General features: G+C 42.0%; 1 protein-coding gene across 28 annotated transcripts in view; it reads right to left on the bottom strand.

The window, feature by feature from the left end:
• Positions 1–27352, bottom strand: part of ARPP21 (cAMP regulated phosphoprotein 21) — a 131499-nt gene that overhangs the window by 58551 nt on the left and 45596 nt on the right. For 6 of the 28 annotated variants that reach the window (XM_081159703.1, XM_081159711.1, XM_081159692.1 and 3 more), the window contains 8 exons: positions 26861–27005; positions 25312–25390; positions 24597–24656; positions 23739–23879; positions 11890–11998; positions 9934–10035; positions 5301–5338; positions 3138–3197 (listed from right to left, as the gene is read on the bottom strand). In XM_081159703.1, the coding sequence (XP_081015829.1) occupies positions 3138–3197; positions 5301–5338; positions 9934–10035; positions 11890–11998; positions 23739–23879; positions 24597–24656; positions 25312–25390; positions 26861–27005 (734 nt within the window). Of the gene's footprint in view, positions 1–3040; positions 3198–5300; positions 5339–9310; positions 9905–9933; positions 10036–11441; positions 11533–11889; positions 11999–23738; positions 23880–24596; positions 24657–25311; positions 25391–26860; positions 27006–27352 lie in introns of those variants that run through there. The other 22 variants (XM_081159725.1, XM_081159696.1, XM_081159697.1 and 19 more) reach the window with 11 other exon arrangements.

Below are 27352 nucleotides of genomic sequence, written 5' to 3'. Positions count from 1 at the left end.
GGCTAGAGGCACGCACACCTGATTGAAACACACACCAACCAGGTTGTGCGGAAGGTACACAGAAAATTTTAGGTTTGGCTTCAACTTTATCTACTAAACTCTCTAGTCCCTGAAAATGGAAGGAGGTACCGGACCCAAAGATAACAAAAATGACGCAACTCATCTGTGATAGGAGCTTTGTAAAGGGGGGGAAGGAAGTGGAACAGAGGACTCACAAAACAAAAAGCACTGCTGTCCTAGGTCAGTGTTTTCTTACAAACATTCTCTCTGTCCTCAGGACCTTAGGAAGACTGGTCTTAGAAACAAGGACCACCTAAAAGAAGACAACATTGCCAGCAGGAAGGATCAAACACTCACCAATGGCCAGGTGACTTTAGTTCTTAAACTCCTTTGAAATTTAAGAAAGCCAGAGGAGGTAACCTGGAGGAAAAAAGTACCCTTTTCTGCTAGAAAGGTGAGCAGTTTTTCTCTTCCTGATTGTCTCCCCTTCAACCTCCAAATTCAACTTCATTCTTTTTCCATTTAATTCGGATGAGTTTGACCCGCCTTTGACAAAGCCTGCCTAAATATTACTTAGCAACTGCAAATGTACAAAGGATGTGACAATAACCTCAGCTACAGCTAATTCGGAATGTTTATTATAGGAAAAGATTTGAGTTGGTTCTTACCTTGGCATCCTGTATGTGTCAGAAGGAGATGTGGGGTGATCCTGACTAATTCTGCACCAGTGACCCCTCTTCCCATGAACTCTGCACCTCCCTGGGAGGAATCCAGACTTCCTCTAAATGCCAGTGTGGCTGGGCCTTTCTCTGCAAAGGAGGCGTCCACCACTATTCCTGGGTGCAAGCTGGGGTGCGGTAGTTTACACCCTTCCCTCTGGCAGAGCTGTTTCTAGAATATTGGGTAGCTCCTATAGACTTCTGCCGTATCCCCTGGCCAATAAGGCAACCTAAGATTTCCTTAACTTCTACTTCTCCACCAGCACAAATTATCTTTCCTAAGTGAAGATCTGTGCATGCTGAAAGAGGGAATTTAAGCCCTGGCAGGTGTGGCTCAGTTGGTTGAGATTCGTCTCATGCACCAAAAGGTCACCAGTTCGATTCCTGGTCGAACACATGCCTGGGGTTGTGGGCTCCGTCCCTGCTAAGGGGTGTGCAGGAGGCAGCGGATCGATGTTTTGCTATCACATGGCTGTTCCTCTCTCTCCCTCTCCCTTCCTCTTTTTCTAAGAATCAATAAAAAATATATATTTTTTTAAAAGAGAGAATTTGAATTCTGCTTTAGAGACCTAGCATTAATGAAGTTCAAAATGTGTCTAACTCTAATGTATGATATCTAGATATTTACACATTGAAGTTGTATTTTATAATGTTCTATCTAGTGATTCTTCTCAGCACTGGCAAGGTGAGGTCCAGAACTGAATTTCGTATCTACTGGGGCGTGGCATCATAAAAAAAATACCCTCCAGAGCCTTTCCGTCCCTCCTAAGTGCAGTCCTGGTCCCCTGCTGCTGGAAACCAGGGAGACAGTAGGAATGAGCGGTCTGGCCATCAGGAGGAGCTGGCCCTGTGGGCAGAGCTAGAATTGGATCCTAGAGCAGTTATCAAGCACCGACTCTAAGTTCTGTTTCTATGCTGATGAACGTCACTGATACCATTTCTTTTCCTTAGTGTCTGCGCAGGACCTTTTTGGACTCACGCTCGGTCTGATGCACAGTCTGAATCGCTTTTACCATGCGCGGGTGGCTCTGTGCGAGGTCGTCTTCCGAGTTCCTGCGCGCGGGGTTTGGGGGGCAGCGGTGTCCGTGTTGGGGTGGCTGACCTGAGGGGTGGCAGCCCTGGCTAGGGACCAGGCGGGGGCTGTGTGAGACTGACTGGTCGGTAAGGGGCAAGAGCCCACATTGTAGCCAGATTGCCGAAGCCAAGCAGGCGTGGCGTGTGCGTGCAGGAGCGCGGGTCAATGCCAGCCTCCTCGGGCTTTCGGGGCAAGAGGCAGGTTACTGTCTTAACCTTCGAGTGAGAAGCACCTACTTAGGCAAGCGGAGGGCATTAGACTGTGTAGGTGAACCTAGAAATATGAAGGAAGTGAAAAAAAAAGATTCTGGTTTTGGTTTCAGCCACAGTGTACAGGGAACAAATGACTCTCCCTTTTCCAATGATGAGGTCCTAAGTTCAGATCTACTGCAAAAAGATACTTTCTAAGCGCACAATCCATCTGTTTTTCTTGGTGTCCTTTTTTGTTCTAAGTGGGCAAGAGTTTTACTTATTTGTTTGTTTGTTTTGCCTGTCCTACAACAGAGATGAGTCCTAATATTCACAAAAGCACTAACGTATTAATATATGTGTTAGGAATTGAGTATACAAAGAGGACTATGTATATCCTTTGTTTCATAATGAATGCTAGAGATACATTTAATAGAGTAGTGAGAACATGGGTGTGATCCCTCTGTTTTCATGGAGCTTCCAGACAAGTTTATAGCTTAAAAGTATATAATGTTATATATAGTTACTAAATTATAATAATTATATTGTATAATTTAATATTATATATTATAGATAATCACGTATATGTGTGTGTGTATATATATGTATATATACACACACACATATCATCTGTTACCCATATCCCACAAAGATCTTGATTTAAGTAGTTCACTCTAATTGGAAGCAATCTCATATTTTCCTTTAGAAATAAAATATATGCTTGAAAAAAAATCCTGTTTGAAATAGTACGATGGGTAATAGCTAAAAATCAAGCACTCAAATAGAGTTATCATTGATTTGTTTCCAGTGCTGGGAATGCATACACAATTGCAACCTGTCAGAGAAATTCTAACTCTGTAATTCACCAAAGTTGATTTGGGAATGCTAAATCTGTGCTAGCCCTTGAGAAAATAAAAACAACCAGAAAATCAGAGGAAGAAGCCTAAAGGATTGTATCCAAAGTAATGTCTCCTGGTCCAGTATCTCACGTTATCCAATATGGCTTCAACCAGCTCTGTAACAAGCTTTACAAAGAGATAACCCAACATCTTTTGTTTCATGAACAGAGATATTTTATACTTATATACTTATATTTAACATTGATTCTGCCACATAATCTGAAAACACAGTTTTAGAAAAGGAAACCATACCAACCGAAAGAGCTGTCTTTTCTTATAGGTCTCATTGCATATGTTACTGTCTTCCAAGAGCCGACTGGAAATGAAAAACATGATTTTTATGATATAAAACCTAAGGGGAATAAATGGATGTGACTCTACTATAACACACTTGTCTTGCAAATCAACCCCATATACTGTTTTATTTGCATGACACTGAATTTTGCCATAATAAATGAATGGCGGGATGATTTTTCCCTACCCCAGGATTCAAACACTGATGCTGGGTAAGGGAGAAAGAAGAGCCGAGGAAATAGAGGGGACTGGGAGAGGAGGGGAGAAGAAAAATAATTGATACAGAGAGAATAGATATTTAAGTAAATATATTAGTTGTGATTACTTTTCTTTGGGTTATAATAAAGTTATTCCTTATTTCTTGAGCATAGTGAAATATTGGCATTCGAAAGGCAGGGATCCAAGAAATATATTTATTTTTGTAAGGAATTCACTCAATTAAAATTTTGCTTTATGGGAACATCAAGACTTGTTCATGCATGCAGTGCGTGTATGTGACCAATTATTGTATTGATGAACACCATCAAATCTGAATGTAAGGAACACAAGTTATGTTAGCAGTATTTTTGTACAAAACCCAAATAAACGAGTACAATTAGAGAGTAAGGTGGGGAAATGATTGGCTAGAAGACTAGGGGATAAGATTTCCCACTAGACTTATAAATGCCCACTTAACCTTTTTGGTGAGGGTATACAGTTTTGGAATTGTTCAGAATCATCCCTAAGATGCTAATGCTTGTGGATTCTTAACTTGACTGTAAATAAGGGATACCTGTCTGACTCTGCGTGAATTTCTAAGGCTGTTTTTGAATGCCTCATGTAGACCTGTGAAGTTCTCATTTCATCTCTTCTTCCAAAACAAGTGTATTCAATTGAGGGACTTAGTTACTTGAATATTTATAATTGCTAATATGAATGATGGCATTTTTTCCCCTACCAATCATTTCTAGTGCCCAGTTTAAACTTTCTCTAAGTACTAGAATTGAATCAAACAGCCTACATTTTAATCAGTTTTATAGGGGCCACCCATTAAGCTGACACCCGAAATAAAACTAAACACTGCTTTTAAAATGGATACTGTATTTCCATTCCAAGTTACCCATTAGTACAGCAAATGTGGAATTCCTTAATTCCCCTTAAAAAAATCTGCAATTAAATCAATGGAGCATTTTAATACCTATGTCAGTTTAGAGCTATTTAAAAATAGATCCAGAGACAGAAGCATGGAGCAGACTGAGGGATCTCAGAGGGAAGGTGGGGAGGGGGGCGTGGGTGGGGAGGGGTTAATCAAAGACCTTGCATGCTTATATGCACAACCCAGGGGCACAGACGATAGTGTGGGGAAGGCCGGGGGTGAGGCGGATGCAGGGGGAGGGGATGAATGGGGGAAAAGAGGGGACATCTGTAATACTTTCAACAATAAAGATAAATTAAAAAGAATAAAAATGAAAAAATTAAAAAGGTACATGCTAAACTTGAAAAATTTCTGCTCTTATGCTCAAGACTTTGTATGAATTTTATAACTCATTCATTTCACAGCAAGCACCTCCTCCTCCTAACTCCCAAGTCAGGTGTACTGCTAAATCCAGACCAGTTAGATAAGATTTCCAAGTTAGACCTTTTATAGAAACTGGTGGGTTATTCAGAATGAGAAACTTAAAGCAACATTATTCTAATTATTATTTGTATAGCTATAGATAATCACAGGGCACAGGAAGTGGTTAACAATACCAAATATACAAGTGCTTTTAGCGGCCTAGTCAATAAGCCAATGAAACTGCAAGTTCCTGTGGGGTCTCAACACTTAAACTCTTCAATGCCTGGAGGAAATAATAGCAAATTACAACTGTTGGAAGGACCAGAAGCTGAGACTTTAAATATCAGAGACATTGAAACTCGTGTTTGGAAGTAACTGAGAGGAGTTTTTCCCTCAGTGAAATAACTTTTGGACACGCTAAATAACACATACGTGTGCATATATAGGTGTGTACGCATAGATATATGTATTTCTTTATACATATATTCAAGCACGCACTTATATATGGTATTTATCTATGAATATACAGGACACACACGACACACTTTGTTCCTCTAACGACACACGAAAAAGCAAATTTCATTTTACCTGTTTTCCACAAAAAGGCTTTCCTGGGAGCAAACTGACTGAAAAATAAAGAGAGGCATCGTATCAGACGTTCTGGGTATGCTGAGGGATCCCGAGTCCTTGCCTGATTTTAAAGCTACTCTTCCCCTCCAAGGGGAAGAAATTAAGAAAACTAGGTACCATTTTTAGAAAAAAAACGGAAACGAAAGAGGGAAAAACCAGGTTAGAGTTAGCAGCGCGCAGGCCTTTCGCTCAGGGCACCTCCGGCCGCAGGGATCTGCCCTTTCAGCACCCAGGCCGGAGGAGAGACGTCAGCTGAGCTGCTGGGAACCGGGGGACCTGGGGTCCTGAGCTAGCGGCTCCCCCTGGGGCCGGGCCGGGGGGGGGGCGGCGCAGAGAGGCAGCGGCCAGGAGGGCCCAGGGGACGGTGCAGCCCAGGCGGCGCGCGGACTTGGCACGACCTGCCCGAGGTGCGAGGGCCAAAGCCGCGATCGACTCCCCGAAATAACCGGGCTGAGGGCCAGACTCTCAGCGCTGACGAGATGCCATCAAGCCGTCTACGGGGAGGGGGCAGGAGACATGTGAACATGAAATGAAGCAAAGTAAACAGAATGTCACACCCCGTGTAAGACGTCCTCCTTTTTCACACGGGAAACCAAACGACTTTCTTCTTAGTTTCTATGCCCCTAGTAGTCCTTTCTCTACTATCTTGTGTTTATACACAATGTCGGGAAGATAAAACTGCATTATCATTACAAGCGGGGGAAGGGCAGGCCAAATTAAATTTTAGCAAACAGAAAAACGGAAGTCCAAACAAAATATGGTGCAACGGCCCTATAATATGGGTCCTGTAATATGTGCTTAGGAATGAGCATAAAACCATTCTCGGAGTACTGAGCTTGTAGCCTTAAATATATCCACTATATCATAGTGTCGATTTTCTGAATGATGAATAAATGACCTGCTAAAGGAATAAATAGAGACTTCACAGGTCTGTTTTAGGATTAATAAAACTAAAAAAATAATAATGGCTTTTCAGGATCACATATTTGAATTGAAAGATGCTGTTAATGTAGCCACTGCTCAGAGAGGCGAGCAGGATATTGGTTCCTGTTATTGGAGAAACCATTTCCTCCCACTAAACCAAGGGGCTAAATCTGGGCGTGATGTTGTCCTCAGTGGCCTGAGCATCCCAGCGAGGGCACCTCTAGAACCATTCCTGTCCTAACCTCTGGGCTTTTAACCAGCATCCTCAGGCTCCAGTGTCCCCGAACCCTACTTAACAAAAAGCAAAAGCTTTAGTCAATTACGAAGAAAAGAAAAGCTTTCTGGAAAAGTTCTGTTTTATATCTGACATTTGATTTTATAAAGGGAAATAAATACAAATGATGGGCCACTCACATTATTCCTGAGTCTGCTTACAGGACACGGAATATCTTATTGTCTTTACCTGCTTTTGCTACTGGCCTGAGTCAAGTCATGGTAAGTGACACTGTCTCAGATACATGATGAATCTGACTCGACTACTTGCCAGCTCTCACTGTTGGGAAGGGGTCAGTTACGTTTATCACGTTCTGGCTGCTTTCGGGAGTACCGACTTCCACTGCTCGGAAGGAGGCGATCCGAGACATTCTGACCTCTTCGGGCTCTTGAGTCTAATGGTGTTTGGGGAAGAGCTCAGCAGCCTGAACTCTTTGAATTAAAAATTAAAGCACTTGCAAGTCAATGATAACTTTCCTTAAAACATAGTTCAAGAGTATTTTTCTGATTTTTGTGGAAAGGTCATAAAACATCATCTCCTCATCCCTCCACCACGTTTTCATAAATAATAGAGATGGTTATGGGCCGTGATTCAGTAGCTGATGAATATAAACTTTAAAAAATAAGTAGTATTAATAACTTGCACATTTTAATAGCAGAGAAAGATAAAATTGTCACAGGAATTAATGCAGCATTCAAAGCTGTCACGTACTCTCAGATATAAAGGGCTCATTTTTTTTTTTTTAAGGAGAAAATGATTTTGCCTAATGGGTTGCAGAATTCTCTCCCACGTCCCACCCCCAATCCAGGTGGCACCATGTGCCCTGATCGATCCTCACCAAGGAGGAATCCCAGTCCATGAAAAGGAAGGCCAGGATGAGCTCCTCCCCGAGTCCCTGCTTATACATAAATATCCCTCAGAAATTACTCTCCAGGCAAAACATGTCTTTTTCAAATATATTATCAAGCCAAACTAGCAACATTGCATGGGACTAATCACAAAACAAACTCAAGGAAATACAAGTTGCATTTCAAATATTTCTGACTAGCAAAATACATTTATTTATTATTTGAGAACTAAATTGTTGTGTGCTCTGATTTACAACAATTTTGTTCTCAGATAATGAATAAGTTTGTCTCATCTCAAGATACCAAAATTCTCAAACTAAATTTGAAAATTGTTTTCTAGAAAATCCCAGAGTAAACTCCATATTCTGATTGTGCACCTACGTGCAAAAGTGCTCACAGACACACACACACACACACACACCCCTCGGACATCACGACGCGTTTCATCTGTAAACTACCAAGAACACATCGAGTTTTAAAGTCCATTTGAACTTTGCTGAACTGTAAATCCCAGGAAGTATTTCTCTATAACTCTCTATTACAACTTCAAGTAGAAAAAAAATGCTGCTTAAGTATATAAATATTTCAACCTGTTTGAATGACTCCACTACTTAATAATTAGCGAGGAAAACTGGTTCTATTACCTGTTTTTAAATTATGAAAACACCACATTAAAGACCAGCTAAGAAAAAGATTTGACGTCTGTAACTTAGTTTCCTTATGCTGGATTCTTTGCATTTGTTTTATAATTGACTTCATAGTTTAATTACTATCTTGTGGACCTCAGCAATCTGGGCAGCAGGGATGATTCTTTGGGCACCTGGAATTGCATTGATGAAGGTTCCCTAAAGTGTCCTGTCCTTGGATAAGTGATAGAAATATTTGTTACTATATGTATTCAAGAAAGTTCCTATTGCTGTTATGTCCTTGAGTTTCTGTTAACAGAGGACCCAGTAAAATCCTGTTTTCACAGGGTGACCCCCAGTGACCGCCCCCCGGTACTCACTACCTTGTGTCATGTGCCTCTCCGCTGGGCTGGGCTGGGGCGTGTGTCCCACAGAACACAACGGAAGGGAAGGATTCGCTTCCAGGATTAGGTGACGAAAGGCCGCCTTCCATCTCAGGCGTCTCCCCCTCCTCCTCTCTCTCTCTCTCTCTCTCCCCCTCGGATCACTCGCCCTGGGGGTGGCTAGATGCCATGTCTGACAGACTCAGCAGCCCACGGGGAGGCCCGCATAGTAAACCCTGAGACCTCCCGCAGTTTCCCTCCATGAAGGTCACCAGACCAGAACATGCCACCCCTGGTCCACGGGAGGCATCCTGTGCCACCACGACTGGCACAGGGCCTCTCGTTACTTCATTCTGGTACCCAGCAGACACAGCTGAAGGCCTTCCACGCGTCAGGCTGTACCATCGATAACCCTGGCCATGATCAAAATCTAAGTACTCCATACATGTACAGAATCTTCTAGAATTGTACCCCGACATGAGCCAGCTATGGCTACATCTCCCTCTGTCCCACTCTCCTAGTTCCAGAGTTCTGAGCCAGATTATTCCATCAGCAAAACTTGATTTTAATATAGCCAGGAAAGGCAGGGAGGGTCTGGAAGAGACGCCGGCAACCTGTATGGAGGTGGGGGAGATGCAGAGCACCTGGCGTGCGCGCGAAACCCCCGACAGGCGTCCTCCTCGCCGGCCCGAGGCCTGGGCCACTGGCTGCCTTTGCAGCGGCCTCCGGGACCACATGGCAACGGCGGGTGAGGGGCCGCACCTGACCCAGTGGGTCCCCCTCTAGCCCTGCGGGGGGAAGGGCCCAGCATCCCAGGAGGCTGCCGGGTGGCCCCCGAGTGCAGCAGCCACGGCAACCGCTTGCCCTTTTCATTTGTTTGCATTTGAAAAAATCCAGCTTTTTATTACCTAGTAACTTTATATAACTTAATTGCATTTTATTTTGACCAGAGTGGGTAAAAAAAAAATCCCCACCACCTTATTTGTGGAAATTTGAACAAAAGATGTTGTTTTATCATTATTTCCTTGAAAACTACAAAACTAATTTGATCTGCAATCGAGGGGGAAAATGAGTGTTGTTATTTCACTGTGATACAGCAAAAGGCCCAAACGGCTAAGAAAGTGAGGACTCCGTGTGCGGGCGTGCGGGCGTGATCGGCAGGCGCCCCTCCTTTCTGTGATCCGCTGCAGTGTCCGCAGGGAAAAGGCGCGGGGCGGGGGGTCCCCGGCCAGCGTGGGCCTGGTGGCATCTCTTCAAACCGGGCAACCTGGCTCTGTGCTCAGGTCCACCGAACCCACCGAATCAGACCCCGGCTCCCGCACAGGCCACGTCGCAGGACACCGCGAGTCCCTGGCTACTCTTCCACCGCTTCCCCGAAGCGGGGCCTCTTCCAGAAACGCCTCGCGATGGCCGCAGGTCGGCTTGGCCCCTGGCTCCGGCTCCCTCCGTCCCTGCCAGCTGGCTGCCTGGGGCATCGGGCTGCCTCACTGCTTGTGGAAGGGCGGCACTAAAGAGGCAATGAAAACAACTACTCACATCGTGTGCAAATATCCTGTCCCTCACTCTCTGATACTCCTCTTCTCTCTCCTCCATTGATTTACTTCGTCTGTCATCTCTAAATGGATGCATTCTGTTCTGCTGAACAGAAAAAAGAAATCAGGAGGGTTATCCAAGTTGAGCTGTTAGAAGTCTGTGGTTAAGCAACTGTGGGCTGGGGATAATAAATGTTCACTTCAACAAATGGAGCATGAAAAGTCTCAGTCCCTCTGGTCCCAGAGGAAGGCATGTGTGTGGGGGGGGCTGGGGACATGTGTGCTGTGTGTGCATGACAAGCAATGCCAGGACATGTTTGCTGCTCCTGGTGGCCTCTTTGCTGGATGCAAGTAGCACAGGTGTTTCTGGAACCGAGGTGCCCAGATGTGCCTCAGGTGTTCAGCCAGTTCGGCTATGTGACAGTTCACCAGTGATGGACTCTGTCTCCTTTGCTCACCTGTGGGATCTTGACTACTCAGGAGGAGGCAGAATGTTGGTTAAAAGAGGAAGTGGTGGCCACATCATGGTGGCTTTGAAAACTTGGGGACTGGAGAAACCCAGCAAGGGAGTCAAGAAATAATGGGTGGAGAGGAAGATGGATGCACCCTCTCTCTCTGTACCCTAATTTTTTGAATTCACTCAATGACTGCTCCAGGGAATTGCATCTGGTATAGAAAGTAGGAAATCCATTTGAAATGTGTTTGTTGATCAGGGTCAATATCAAGACATCTAAGGTAACAATTCAAAGAACCCAGCATGAGGGCTGCCCTCCCTCGCCTGAGTCACGCCCGGCACCTCGCCTGCCCTCGGTCTCCTCCCTGCCGTCCCCCGCGGGCCCTCTGCTCTAACCACGCCATCCATCCATCCAGCAAGCACCCGCTGAGCACAGGACGCAGGCACGTGTTTCGGAGCCCACGCGAGCCGCGGTGGAGCTCGGAGGTGGTGGTGGGAGGAAATGAGATACAAATAATAAACGGGGTTTGGTTTTGGGGTGTGTTTTTTTTAAGTGCTTGGAGATGCACATCCTGCCTTACGATGACTCACTGAGAGTAATTAAAATAATAACTTGAGTGAGACGCTTGTTGTCTTGCCCTTAAGAATTTTAAAGCAAAGTCATTTTCAAAAAGTCTATTTTGATTGTCAGGCCTACAAAGTACAATGGCATTTATATGACTTTCCACTGTTCTCAGTCTCACGTAAAACTTGTTTTCTTTGCCACTCCCTTTTCTTCCTTCCTAATGGCCCCGGATCCCACCCCCGCATCTGGAGAAGAGATTTAATAAAGCACCTCTACCCTTATCGAGGCTACTCTACAACAACGCACTGTCTGTATCGCAAGCGGAATACATGTAAAGAGAGAGTTGTGCTGTACAGTTCATGCAAAAACAAGCAGACAATTTACACGGACAATAAAACATGGGAAGGAGAAGGGCTGGGAGACTAAGACATGAACTCGATTCTTTTCTGTGAAGCCTTATTGTAGGATAGTTGCAAAATCCACCTGTCCTCACCATAACAAGGTTTGTTCTTTACAGCTACACCGGGTGATCATCGGTCCGTTTTGATAATCCAGCTCAATTTGTGCACAACTGAAGGGCAAAGCTGTAGGGAGTGGAACGACTGCCAGAGTTACACAGACATCTGGAAATGCGACTGACGAAGCTTTTCCCAACAGCTCGGAGCCGGTGGCGCCCCAACCCCCATCGCATGCAGCAGGGACTGCGCCAAGCACCACCCATGCAGCCCAACACAGAGCCATGGCTAAGCGCGGACGAGGCTTCTGGCTCCCACCGAGCGCCAAGGGGGAGCGAGGGGGGGCGAGGAGGCGGGAGGGCGCACGGAGGTGTCAGAGGCAGGGGACAGCAGGGAGGGGCAGGCAGGAGCAACAGAGGAAGGACAAGAACATCATCAGCCCACCTTCCAAAACAACGTCAGCCACTCTCAAACTTGAGAACCAACCTGATTGTCTTCTTTATCAATACTAGAGTTATCTCGCTTCAAGATAAACCGCTTCTGGGATTCTTCACCTTTTTCATCTTTTAAATGTTCACAAAACCTTTGCTCTGGTCTGCCAGCAAAGTAAAACATATCAATAAAAAAGTTTTTCCTCCCGTTTAAAGTTATTTCTTAGTGCTGTTTTTTTTTTTCTTTCCCCCGCAGTGGCATTCAACTTTTTTTTTAAAAAAAAAGTTTACACGTGGTATTGATACTAGAATCACTGGTAATATGCAGGCAGGTAACAATATGTCACTGAACATGTCACTTGACAGGCGGTGTTGGGACACCTCTGGCTGGTTCGAATTCGGAGTCTCGCTTGCCGCAGCCTGAAGTGTAAGACGCCCGAAAGGCCTGCACTGTAGAGCGGATAGGCGTTTCCATAGCAACCTGGACCAACGCTACTCCTGAATTTCATCACGGTCCCGCCCATGTCACTCGGGAGTGACACAGTCATTCACCAGCATCCAGACACTGGAGAGAGCGCCTCCCGGCATGCCCTCCCTTTTAAGAACCTTCTTAATCCACAGTGAGAGGACCATTTATAGATTATTGCCGTCTTTTCCCAATGACAGCTGCTCTGGGATCTGGCTCCAGGAGGCCCTGACATCCTTGACCAAGTCTTGTAAATCAGTTCAGTAATTGGAGAAACTGGAAATATTTAGTTTAAACAACTTAATGACTGATTAGCAAGGGGAAAGTGCTCGCAGCACTTACACACTATTGACCAGTCGATCGACTTTTTTAGGGCCCCTTAATCACTTTGTATTATTACAGGAAAGGGCTCCGCTTCCTTGCTGATTTCCCACACTCGGCGCTGCACTTTGCACAGCTCAGGGCCTGACTTGGGCTTGGGTTCATCCCCAGAGGAAGCGCTAAAATATTTGTCGTGGGCTGGGAAACAGTTGTTATTTATGACTCTCATTAAAGTGTCCCTGTCATTTCTGATGGATTACTTCCGAAGCTCAGTGGGTTTTCTGTCCCTACTGGGTTCATTATGCGTTTAGTCACTGGGAAGCCACTCTGATGTATCTCCTGTTTAATATGAGTGCCCAGTGATTAAGGGAAGGCCATCGTTTCCTTATGGATCCAAAATAAGTAAATAGCACTTGGAAAACAATGGATTAATTTAAGTGTATAATTCAGTTATTGGCAGGGCTCATCCTTTCCTTAAACACATATACATAGATTATACAGCGGTGAAAGACACTAAGAGAAAACTGGAATGATACCAGTTATAGTTTCTAGAACTTTGTATCATATTTGCAAAATGATATCATCTTTTCCAATCCTTACGATAAAACTTTGACGTAAGAGGAGCAAATATATTCTGCCTCTTTTACAGATAAACCATCTGGCCCCAGGTTTATAGATTCGTCCACTGAGCTATGGGCATCAGTCTGTTCACCTCCTTGTAGAGCCGTGATTTTGTGTCTCTGGTTATGGAGCACACAGTGGGCCAGGGGCCCTCAAACCTTACCATAAAAACAAAACCCTTGCATCGCATCATCTTAAAGATCAATATAAATGCTTTCCAATACCATTAAAATGTAGTAGAATATAACAAACAATCTGGCAGGGCAAATACGACATTTTAAAACCAGAACACTAAGGGAGCCAAGGAAAGTTGTACTTTATGGCAAAAAGGCCACTCAGTGGAGAAATTAAATGTATTTTGGTGTAGCAAAGTCACAGTCCACTTCAATTACTCAGACCATAAGGTCTTCCGATATTAGCACGAACAGCCGAAGATCACTGTAAACCGTAACAATTCTCCTGGAATTTTTTAAGCATCCCAACATTTTTAACCAATACTTAGATGTTACATCGTTGTTGTTTTTTACATAGCGAGTGCAACTAGGATTTTAACTTAAATACAAATGCTGATTGCTAATTAAGTCTCTCCTAAAATCCCTAAGCTCTGTAGTCTGATAAACTCTAGCAAATAAAAGGATTTACTCCCTGCTACATTTACAGATATATGTTTCTTGTATTTGTTGCTAACAGTCTGTAACTGTTTTTTGGGGGGTTTTTTTAGAAGTAAAATGGTATGAGAAGTCACAAGAATTCTTTTTTAAGAAGGAAAGCATATGGAGTGAGACTTCAGCACACTAACCACAGCTGGAATGGAAGTTCCGTTTTGGTAAGGCTCTTCGTTTTTAACTCCCTCATAGGAAAATGCCTCCCGGTTTTATTTGTGTGTTGTTTTTCAAAATTTTCCTTATTGATTTTAAAGAGAGATGAAGGAGGGAGAAAGTACATCGACTTACTGTTCCACTTAAATTCCTGGATGTGCCTTGGCCCAGGACTGAACCCAGAACCTTGGCAAATCAGGTCGTCCCTCTAACCAGCTGAGCTACCCGGCCAGGGCCAAACCTTTTTTACATGCTCAATCCTTAGTGCCTAGAACCGGGCCCGGCATATGGGAGGCATTTGGTTAAATAAATAAATGAATCAATGCATGAATGAATAAAAATTTAGTACAGTTGTATATAAACCAATGTAATTAAAGGAATGATCAAAGGGCCACTGAATAAGATGAGCAGTCATACATTTTAAAATTATAAAATGAAACAGAAGAGAGTCTGGTTAGTAGGAGTGTAAGTTCAAATTTATAACATTAGAAAGATCTTTAAAAATCAAATCCATGATTCACTTTAGGTGGACCTAAAATAATCGTGTTATTAAAGTTTTTAAAATTTGAGGGTATTTTAGGAAGAGAGGTGGCAATAAGAATCTCAGCTTTTCTAGTTTTGGAATTTCTCAGTTTAAAGTGTCAGAACCATGAGAGAGCTATTCTAACACTATTTTGAATTTCATTTGCATTTCTTTATAATGCTGGTTTATTTGTTTTCCATAGCAGGGCATATTTAGCTAAAATACTCCATCGCATAAGCAAAGGGTAGTCAAAGGAGCTTGCTCTAATCAATCATGTAAATAATATTTAGAGCAAGAATATTTCTTACTCTGATATAAATTATGCAAAGCACATTCCCCATAACTGCTTTTCAATGATCTTGTTTACATTTTTTCAAACATTAGAACCTAATGGTCCAAATTATTAATCCCCTTCACGATTTCCCAAAAATATTTTCGGTGATTATGAGGTAACTATTTCAAGCATGCATAAAAGGAATAAAATAAACCTAGTAAGATTTTTCCAGGTTGGTTTTATGGAGGATTATCATGACTCTAAAGCTAGAGAGCAGTTTGCAGTTAAAAGTCATGAAAAATTTCATATACAGCTGAAGTATTGCATGTGATTAAACTAAAAATTACTGATAGTGTCCCATTATATTATACCTTTTAAAAATCCTTTTTATCACTAGCTTAACATCATAGCAATATTATTTCTTAGCCATAAAATGAATGGAACCAAAGTAATATGTTAGGAACATTTTTTAAAAATATTGGAATAAATTATTTTTAGTGTATCAATATAAGGATGTACCTCTAAAAAAGATTCCTCAAGGCTGCAAAATGTCACGGTCCCTATCAAGTTACCGATACTAGAGTTTACCACTTATCTCATCCCGTGTGCGACAGGTGCCTGAATTCCTTTTTCTGGTGGATTTTAGCCCATGAGCTATCACTGCTTCTAGCTTTCTCTATATCATCGTGACAAAGCAGAGAAACGGGATTTAACATAGAAATAGTAAATATTAAATATGAAAAAAAAATGGTTTTCTCTTCTCAGGTAGAACAGGTTTTGCCACAGTTGGTGGCGGGGCCCCCTCGAAGCTCCTGCGCACGGGCGGGAGCCGCCTGGGCCTCGCCGCAGCGCAGGGACTCAGAGGCGGGGTGGCCGCGGACCCGTGGGGACAAGTGCACCCTGCTAGGCCAGTAATTCCAATTAGAGTTGGAGTTGTTCCCTCTCCAAGCTTAAAATAGCTGAGCAATTCTTATAATTGTTTTAAAAATCTTTTTGATCTAGAAGTGTTTTCAACGGTTGACTCTCACTGCCAGTGCCTTGAGATCAAATGTATGACTTTTCTTCCAAATGGCTTACGTCCTTCCCTGCCCCCCCAAATGAGAATCCAGTTCTACTAAATATGGATGTGCACAAAGTCTGAATTTCATACTGAATAACTGAAAGATGGTCATTAATATGTATAAACATCTTAACAAAAAAAAGGTTGCTGTGCACAACGGGATAAAAAATATTTTGGTGGGGTAAGACATCTATCAAAAATATTTAAAGCCAAACATATTAGAGGAATCTAAGTGGCACTTGTTCCCTTAATACTTGAATTGTTTTCAATTAAAATATTTGCAACTGATTTTTTTCTTAGAAAAAAAAAGTCTAGCTATTCTTCTTCAAGTATTTCACAATTTCCACTATTATTTTGTCATTTTATACCATTTAATCTCTTTTAAGTGAGACTATACTTTATAAATCCAATATAGGCAGTGCTCCTTTATTGGCATCTTTCACACATAGGCTCTCAATTCTCTACATCTTTGAATAATTCATTTGTCTCTATTTTGACTGTGTACTTATATATGTAAACAGAGACATGCAAACTAGCATAGGAAACACCTTGGCCCTCCTTTAACATAAGGCTATTTATGAGCAACAGCAAAATTAAGCAGAATATTCAAAGACCACAAGGGTCGGTAAGACATCTCCTCTTAAATTGGTACCACTGCTCGGGTACACCGGCTGTGGGCATTAAGAGCCTTGAAAGTGTCAATCTGCCTTGACACAGTGATTCTATTTCTAAGAATGAAACCAGGGGCAATGGTAATCAATTAATACACAGTTCTATTGACCAAGACACCAAAACAGTGGAAATCCATGGTGGATTAAGTAACTTAAAATATCTCCATATGTAATATGTAGCTCTATAAAATGATATTCAATACTATTTACTAACATAGAAGAGCAAGTTATAAAAAAGTAGATGTACTATGGTCAGATTTGTTGAAACTATAACATATAATAATAATAACATTGATAATAGTAGTCTCTGGATGGTGAGCTAATGGGCAATTTTTACAGCTAACCTTTGATATACTTCTGAGTATTATAATAAACATGTATTTTATAACAACAAACTAACAAAAACTATTCATTTAAAAAGATAGAAAACAAATTCAGTAATTTAAAAGTAGTTTGTATTTAATCACTGGATTATGGACAATTAAAATATTCTACATTCTGAATAGTTTCTAAATTTTCTTTCATGGCCTATATTATTTTATAATCAGCTAAGATGCACATCTTGCTTTTTTATTTTGTCAAACCAATTCTTTCTGCTGCACTGCTACTTTAAAAAATAATCAGGATTAATTACTGGTCCCGCTTCTGGTGGTGGCTTATCACATTAAGACCTTCCAATATATATAATCCAATATATGAACACACAAAAATCACCCTCTTTATTGCTGTTTGTTGATCGATATGCATAGAGACATGCATTTACTAATGATAACATTATGATAATAACTGAGGGGTAGTGTCCAATCTCAACCTTTTTCTTCCTCTCTAAAGGGGAAATCTAAATTATAATGATATAGAAAAAGATAAGATGGATAAAGAATAAAGGAGAAAATATGTAATTTGAAAAAGAGAAATCAATCACATGCAAATAAGACCTGGGATATTATATTATCTGTTTGTGAGTTTGGCCATTTCTGAACTGCACTGAGCCCAGTGTCAGCAACAATGAGAAGAGGCCTGCACACCAGCTGGACCTACTCAGCCAAACAAAACAGGCGTATTTCTGCAGTTTGCCATGAACTGAGCATTTCCACAAACAAAGCGTTTAAAAAGAAGAGGGCTAGTACTGATACTTTCTTTTCTTTAAGCTCTCTAGTCTTTCATTGCAATATTATAGGAACATAATAATAAAAATATTGAGCATTAATATATCCAATGACTCAAAGCTCTACTCCCCACAAAACATCGTGCATTTTAGCACACAACCCAGCAACTTTACATAAAATGGACGTGAGCTAGCATACGCAGTGTCACATAGCAGCAGTTTTAATAATTAAGCAAAGGTTTAAACGGTTCACACACAAATCTGATCAGCAAGCCTAACAGAATGCAGCTCCTCAAATCACACATCGTGTCTTCTCCGCTCTGCAGCTTACTAACCCTACAGCTTCCCGCAAGTTTCTCAACACCTCCATGACAGATGGGTTGTTTGTTTTGTTGTAAAAATAAAGGGGGAATTAATAATACTTACTTTAAAAGGCTTGGGAGGAATAAATGAGATACAGGGAAGGCATGTAAAGCTCAATGCCAGGCACCCAGTAAATGGGTGCTTTACAAGCTATTAGCACTTTTCACTTTTTTTCTGAGTAGCCCAGATCTAAAAGGTACACCAAGGGGTATTGAACCAACAGTTACATTAGTGTGAACCTTAATCAGGAGAAATCCAATCTATAATAATCAAATAATGGTTTGATTCATCAGCCCAAATAAACTAGTAACCATTTTCTTAAAGTAACACGTTCTTTGAAAACTGATGAATATGATTGTTGTTTCTTGGCATTCAAGGATTTTTGCTTTTATATATATATATATATATATATATATATATATATATATATTATAACGGTGTGTATAAAAGTATTCCATTTAAGCTTACATGCAAATATAGATTTTTACTTGCTGAGAAGGTCCAGAATGATCAGTGTACGTTAGTTGATATAGAATTAACAGATAATTTTTGCATGTATAAAGAAATGCTATTTTTTCATATTTCTGGTTTGAAGGCCAGGAGGTTGCGAAGTAGAGGTTAGGAACTTGGAGGTTATGTTCTCCTGGGAATGTTGCTGAATCCAGAAAGGCTGAGAACTTGGGAGGAGTCTGGTTGCGGGATAATACATATTAGGTAGGAATCCACTTCTCTTGGTAGATTCCAATTTATTGTTTGAAGATCTGTATCAATAATCACAGTCTAGCATTTAAGTATACAATGAAGTGAAAACCGAACACCTTTGACCAATAAACTACAACTTTTTGTCTATTCTATGCCTCAATTCTCTCTTTCCTAAAGACATGGTGATATGCCAATGGCTTCTCCACTAACAGAAATCTGAAGACTAATAAGACACCAGAAGCCCAGCTATTCATTGTATACAACCAGGCTCTCCCCCGCAGGTTTGCCCTAAAACTCTCCCCAGGGTCCAAGAGCTGCAGGAGCGCCGGCCTCCGAGACCTAGAGGCCGTGCAGGAAGCCCTCGGGCCGCTCGCTCCGGGCCCGCACAGGCGCAGCGGCCCCTCTCCCTCCGTCAGTGTTCACGTTTCGGGCACGGCTACGTGCAGCACGCACACACGCGCGGACCTTTCTCTAAACTGCCCGGAGTGTGTAGCACACGCAGTGTATTTATGCACTCGGCACACAGCACTGACCGAAATCATGCCGCCCCTTCAGATGAGCTACCCGCAGGAGGCGGGCACGTGCAATGCTCTGCATTTCTTTGGTTGGCAGCCCCGGACGGAGCACCTGGGAAGCGCTTTTTGCCCGACAGGGTTTAAGAACGTGGTTTCGTCTCCCTTCCAAGTGTGCAGGAACCATTTTTAATCCTGTGGGTTGTGAGGTCCTGGAGTTTTGTTGGTGTCATAGTTTTAACATTCATCTTAGTGTAAACAATGTTGAATTGAGCTGTCTGCTCAGTTTTTAAAGTAATTAAATGCAAATTAGGAAGTTGTAAGTAAATCAGTGGGTACTCGTGAAAGAATAGTGTTTAGGATTCCTCTTGCTTTTATCATCATTTCAGAGTATTGATTCTATTAAGATTAGTTCTTGTTTTCCTAAGTCTTAGAGAAGAGTCGCGGCTGAGGGCCAGGAGCAGTGGGTTTCAGTCCTGGTTTTCTGTGAATTGAGTAGGTGAGAAAGATCAGGACGTGAACCTCAGTTTTTGCTCCTGTAAAATAGTTCAGCTTTATTTACCCAGACAGGGGTGGGGAACATCCAGCTCATGGGCTATACACGGGCCTCGAAATCATTTGGTCTGGCCCTGCCAAGGCAACTGCAGGCGGGATTCAATACATCTAAGAGTTTTTCCCATAGCTAATTTTTAAGTTGATAATTTTGAGTGGCCTGTGAATGATGTTATAAATATCCAAGTGGCCCTTGGAAGAGATAAGGTTCTCCAACCCTGAAATGTTATAAGATAAAATAAATAAATAAATAAATAAATAAATAAATAAATAAATAAATAAATTAAAAAGTATCATTACTCCATGGAAAGACTTTTTTTAAAAAGTTATATTGAGAATACTAACATTATAGAAGGCATGTGCATATTTCATTTCCAAAATTAAGTGGTAAATTACACATCTGACACTCAGAGGCTCATAAATAAGTTCATGTGGGGAAAGGAGTACAACAAACTTGTTTTCCCTCCTCACGATATATCTCTAGGATTCACCTATCTCATCTATACAGCCTGATGGTCTCTGAAGCATTTGAGAATAATAATATTAGGAAGTATAATATTTGAGAGGAATGATATGGAGTTGGACCAATGTTATCATATAAGTCTTACTTAGAGCCTGAGTATTGATTAAAGTACTGGGTTTTCAGTACATGAAACTTCATTGGCTTTCCTGTGAGCAATTTAGTTCTTAGGTTTCTGATCTTTGACTTCCAGTCTGATGATTTTCAATGTTCTTCTGAAAAGAAGTGCAGAGTAAATTTCCCAAGTTTAGAAACGACAGGACGCCAACCGGCCACTCATGGATGTCCAAGACTGTCAAGCGGGCATCCATATCAGGATGCTGCTCAGTTTATTTACGGTGCTACTCACATTCCCAGCCAAAGGTAAAGACATATAACAAATGTGAGAGGAAAGTATGGTGCTTTTTCTGTTTGTCTTGGTATAAATGCAATTAATCACCCGCAGGGCGTGAAATGCCTACGGGTCCAAAAACAAAGGTTCCCATTCGAAACCTCAGCCTCTTCAGGACACTAGGCGGAACAGATGTCCGCTGATTCTGATGTACTTCTGTCCACTCCTTGCTGGGTCTGCCCACTGAGAAGGTGGAAGGTCCCACCATCCTTTCTCGGAGTGCAATAAATATCCATCGCTTCAAGATTTCTAACTGGGCTCAACTGCTTTACTGAGAGAGAAGCTTTATCTAGTCCTAGAGCAGGTTTTATGGCTCTTGTGATTCACCTAATGGGCAGCTCAGCTCTGGAACAAACAAGCAAGCAAAGTACTAAAGTCACTAATACCACTCGTCACTCCAGGCAAACACGTAGGTCCAACTTCCCAGGAATCAGGGCATTGAGCTCTTGAGCACTGGAGCCCCCCCCCCCCAACCTCAGCCTTTGGGCCACTATTCTTGTTTCACCATGTCTGGGATCTGTCACCACTCTCTTTTAGTGGATTTGCCATTTTCCTTCTTTGCTGTGTACTTTTAGAGTAGGGGATTTAAGGCCATGACAGTGGGTGGATGTGAAAGACAAAAGAAAAAAATATTCAAGAGATGACAACCTTTTAACATGAGGATTATCTGGGACTAGTTGAATAGTTACTCTGACATATGCAAAAACATTCACATGCATATGGGGTTTTGCCCTTGGCTGATGTGGGTCCTTTGGAAAACACTAGCACAAGTAGATGGTTTCTAGTCTCCAAATGATATGCCCTGAACATGAATCCTTTCCCTAGAATGAAGAAAAGAAGAGGGGGAAAGAAAAAATTATCTAGTGAAAGAGCAATGAGCTGCTCAGGGCTAGAATCATAGAAAGTAAGCAAGAGAAAGTGTAGATCAGAGAGACAGGCAAAGAGAAGAGTGAAGCTTCTCGTCTAAAAACAGACTCTTCTAACTGTAGCATCTAAATATTATTGATAAAACCGCTGTTCACATTTTTAGCCTCAATCTTGAATATCAAAAAAGGAACATTACAGAGAGTGCATGGATTAGAAACACCGTTTGTGGTGCCAAAACAGCACAGAGCCTAATTCCTCCCACCCAGGTTTCCAAGAGGCTCATTTGGTGTCGACACCTAATCTGATGGTTAACAAAGAATTCCCACAGAAAACACTTAAACGTGCCAGAGAGGGAAACCAATATACTTTTGGCAATATACTGGGGAAAGAGAGCTAGAACTAACGGTTGAAAAACACAATATGGCGAAAGTCAACTCAAAAGCTCGGTTCATGGTCAACCAGAAAGCAGTAAGTTCTATAAGAAAACAGGTCTCGAGCATGGGCACTAATACTCATGGCCGTGTGACTGCAAAATCAGTGCATATAAAAAAAATAAATGCGCTCCCTGTACTAGTTGAAACAGCATGGGACAGTCTGCTTGGCCCGTGGGCCTTTCTGTTGGGGCTTACAGGGAGACAGGGGAAAACAAAGGACACGGGAGCAGTTGCTCGCTCGCCCGTTTTGCAATCAGTGTGTCCCTCCCCGCCCCGTGGAATCTGCAAGTCACAGAAAAACCAGAATGGAGCATGAAAAACGACAGCAATCGCTCAGAGTATCCGATGGATGGCGAGGGAAGAGGTAAAGGGTTAAAGGACAGTGACCTTTCCATTCCTACTCCGCTCAGACCAACAGGAGGCGCCTGTGCCAACAACCCCGCGGGCAGCTGGTCAGCGCTAAGATGTGTTTTGCCAGCCACGTAGGACACAACCGCGAGACCCGGTGATACTGAGGCGTCAAGGGCCCTCAAACATTAGCTACTTCAATCTCTGCTGCAGATAAGTAAGTAATTTGAAGCCCAGAGAAGTGAAGTGCTGAGTGTCCCTGAGGTAACAGCCAAGCTCAGTCCCAGGTCTCCCGTTTGTTTCTCACCATGACCGGCACCCTAGTTCTGCGGGACACGGGCTGGGCCTTGCAGAGAAAGAGCCTCATCTCCCCCCTGCCTGTCCCGGCGTCTGGCGGGCAGGAAGCAAAGGGCTTTAACCACGCTGCTTCGCTTGATCCAAAAGGTGACTTCAGTGACAGCATTCCTAAAAACCGTGCCAGGCACACAGTTTACCAAGCACCCTGGAAAAGACCCCGGAATTATAGCACGCCAACGTTTCCAGGGAATGCTTTACTTAGGACAGAGTTTCCTTTTAATCTGTATTTGGCTTATAAAAGTGGCTTGCTCTGTACTCAAAGGAGACCTGGGTTCAAGAGACACAGCTCCAAGTTTCCAAAGCAAAAAACTACTCATCTTACGCTTTTGGTGACTCAGTGGGACCATGGGACCATATTAAAATAGAAGCAAACCAATTTTTTAAGGATCAAAAAACAACCATCCCCCTTTTAGCTAGAACTTAGATACCATCTAGCCCAACACCCTCCTTTTACAAGTGACAAAAACTGAGACGGCCGATTTAAAATGACTTGGCTCAGGCCACACAGCCAGTACGTAAGGAGCTAGGTCTTAGAGGCAGGATTTCTGCCTCCAGGGTTGCTGCTTTTCGTTATTTTAGAAGCCACAATAAGATAGAAGTCTACAAGCGAGAAAAATGAAAGAAAAGGACAATTATCCCGCGCATGTCGTTGTTGTTTTAAAATGTCTGTTATTTTTAACTGGAGTTACGTTTTGACATAAAATGTTTCCCAGTTTTGTTTATAATCACAGGCAGTACCGATGCAAGAAAAAAAATTACATTTCAGGAGCTCTGTTAAAGATCAGGGAATAAATTCACTTCATTGCCTGAATTTTATAAAGTTTCCTGGTCCTCAGATAATCTTCTACAGACAAATACCACCCTATTGCTGATAAGAACAAGAGATAAGTAACACTGCACATTTTAAATGTCACATGCTTCGAATTTTATACCGTGCTCCTCTAAATGAATCCAGGAGAGAAAAAGACTGTGCTAAATAAATGCAGGGCTGGGGCTTACATTCTCGTGCTGCTGGTCTTGTTGATGATGACAGATTTTCCAGTCTGATCCACATTGTGATCCAGCCCGAAGTAAGCGGCCACACGATGGACGAGCATCCTCTGGTAGGATGACATCTGAGGGAACTTTTTATAATGATTACTGCAAGAGAGTTCCAACAAGAGCGGAATCAGCATTTTTGCCTCTGGCCTGAAGTACGTTTCACAGGTACCCACACAAAATCCCCAACCGTATCTCTTTCCGCCAGACCACTCCATCTCTGGCATCACTTCACGTCCCCATTTTGACAAATTGTCCACTTACTATAGATTTATCGATGACACTACAATAAATATCTTTGTTTCATAGTTGCACATTTCTCTGGCCAAAGAGATCATAAAGTCTGTTGGAAAGTACTCTGTTTTGGTCCACGATACCTTATCGATGGAGCCAGGCACAGGACAAATGATATGACATAATACACGAGTGCAGATGCCTATCTGGAGATGTGTCATTACACGGTTTACAGTGACAGCGAGCGGCACAATTATTTCCAGGCATAACTGACTGCAGCCAGCTGGAGCCCATTAAAAAACTATCATAAAAATGAAAAGGGTCGCTTCTTGCTACAGCTACTCTATGCTAATCAGTGGCCCCCCTGTTCATAGCTATTTTGTCAGGAATTTAACAAGCAGGAGCACACATGGTCCAAGCAACAATTCCCATTAGCATATAGCTCCAATAGAATCTCCATTTAACAAATCAGCAAGCGTATTAAACGTTTTATCCATCCCTAACTCTTTCCAGAATGAATAATTAAAGCCAAATATCAAATTAAGATACATCAGACAAATTAACCAGCATTGCCATTTAACATACTTGTTGTCACCAATGAAATCAATAATTTCCTGCTCCATTTTCAAGAGTATCATCCTGTCCCTGCAAAATAAATGTGAAAATGAAAAGGGTTTTATGTATTTCCATTGCCAAAGACCTAAAAAGTTCATTTTGGATGTATGGAAAATATTGTTTTAATGTATGTGGCTACAGACCTGTGTCTAACTCTTCTCGGGACTACGCAGTCCAATACATAGGATTTCATTCTAGTCACGATTATTTCCCATCTCCTTGGTTAACTATTTTGTAATATTGAAACTTGTGCCGTTTTAATATTAATTAGAATATGCAAGGTATTAGGCCCATAAAACACATCAAATAAATTGTATATTTTAAATTAATTGGAAACTAGAACATACCAAAGCCCAAGTAGATGGTTTTATAACTGCATTGAAGCATAATTGGTTTATCTGATATTGATTTTTTCCTTCGATTTTCCCCCTTATCCAATATCTCTCTGTGACAAGGAGAGCAGAACTTGTAAACTATAACTTATTCACCCAGGAATTAAGACTCCCTATCAACAGTAAGCATACAAACCATTCACCGAAAAGTGAAAATACGAGAGATAGTTGAAGACATCAGAGAAGGCGCCTGCACTTCACAAGTCCCCTCTTAGAAGTATCTGGACTCATGACTTTGATTGTAATAGTCCACTTGACCCTTCTAACAATAAGAGGTTTGTTTAAGAATTTACCTGGAGTTATTCTTTAACGTGTTAATCAGAAACTCATGTAAGTCTATGCCTGTAGAATCCGTGTATTCTTGGCTGCAATCTGAAACAGACAGCAGGGCGGCGTTGTCAGGGGTGGGATGGGGGTGGGGGGGAGGGTGGGGGGATGGGGTCCAAAAGGCTCTCCCAGCCCTTCCCGTCTCCCTCCTGCTCAGGCATATTCTAGGTGAAGCTAAGGGTATGAGAGACACGTATTTCCAAATGACCAATCTGGCGGCATAACATGAGTAAAAGTTAGATTCAGGGGTGGAGGGCACCCACTAGACCCTGAGTGTGCAAAGGCCCAACCATCACCCGAGGGGAAGCAGGCGCAGTCTGGGGGGGTGGGGGGTAGGGGGTGGGGGGTGAGTGGGGGGTGGAGTCAGATATCACGTGTTCCTTCCGTGCTTTAAATCGGCAAGGGCACGGCCTCCCCCCGACAGGTGCTCTCGACCCACAGAGAGCTCCCTGAGTTCGAGACCCCATGGAACCCTCTTACTCTTAAAAAGAGAAGGCATAAAAGCGAGCCCTAAGACCATCTAAATATTAATCAGTACAAGATACAGGAGGATACTAAATATTTCTAAGTCTTTTAAATCTTCTGATGCTAGCTAAAGCTTAATTTCTAAAACTGTTTTAGGAACCTGGACTTCTTTACTCTTGTATACACCTCGGGTTTTAGATATTCAGCAGGGAAGACAATTATTATAAGCAGATAAGTGGTTACAGAGCATAATATTAGAAGCAGTCGTCATTCCTTGGCTGATCGGATGCCCTATTCTTTCTCAGTTACTAAAAAAATAGTCTACTGCAAAGCTATTTATTCGTGGCACTGTTCGCTTCAACTTAGTTTTGTCTTTACTTTTGTTTGCTTGTAGTTTTGTACAATTCCATATATGGCAACTATTTGAAAAGTCTGCATTGTAGGTTTGCAGGTTTAGAAGGAATGACTTTTTCGTGGAAAACTTTATTGAAGTAGAAGTGTGTATATTTTAACTGAGATATTATGGGGCAGTATATGGGCTGCACAGACCAAGTTCATCCGTGCCAGGCAAAATGTTAAGTGTGCATTTCACTGACACTGACACACACGTCTGCGCTTTGGGGAGGGCGTTGCTTACGTGCTAAGAACTGCTAATCCACCACCTGTCCTTTAAGATAGACATGAAAGTTAAGATATAAAACTGGGAATCACTGCTGTTCATCAATCCAAACTAATGGGACTAATAAACCTGAAACAAGAGCAGATTTATATTCACTGCTCGTACAAACTTATCTTTGAAAACAGAAGATCCCAAAAAAAATGTGATCCTAAAAATAACCTTTCTGGCTACACAAATAATGACACCATGAACAGAAAAAAAATATCAAGTTCACATATTTTACACACACACACACACACACACACACACACACACACACACTTAAATGCAGAGTTTGGTGGGAGGTGAATATACAAGTAAAACCTAGAATGTATTCTGCAGCTCGTCACTTTTCCAAATTGAGTAAGTTAAGGAAACATTTTCACATTCACCTTTTGACAACATTCTGATCTTGGGTTTTTCAGAGGATTTATCTTTGTTTTTATCCTGTTCTTTTTCTCTTTCAGAGTCATCTTTCCTAGATTTATCATCCTCTTGCAGGCTGGGAAAACTGGAAAGCTGTAAATGAATTGATTCCTGTTGGGGAAAAAATATAATAATTTAGGGCCAGATTTAATAATTTCTGTCTGGTTTCCATTTTGCATAGAGCTTATCAAGTACAAGCAAATGAAAGCCAGGTGCAGATTTTTTTTTCTCTTAAATGGTAAAAAAAATTAAACCTGTCAGAGAAATAATTGCCCTTGTAGGTGAATTAAAGTTCAGAAGTCAGTGGGAGGTCAGGGGAAAATATCTAGTACTAAAACTTTGCCTCACGATTATTAAGCTCAAGCGAGTTACTTTCCTGTAGATCACAACTCTTATTTTCTCTACAGGCTTATTTTTAAACCCCTAGAACAATTATTTCTCGGTAAGCTTGCATCACA

Source organism: Miniopterus schreibersii (assembly GCF_964146895.1).
Source record: "Miniopterus schreibersii genome assembly, chromosome: 15".
Taxonomy (NCBI): domain Eukaryota; kingdom Metazoa; phylum Chordata; class Mammalia; order Chiroptera; family Miniopteridae; genus Miniopterus; species Miniopterus schreibersii.
The sequence above is the reverse complement of the archived record's forward strand: the minus strand, read 5'-3'. Positions and strand labels throughout refer to the sequence as shown.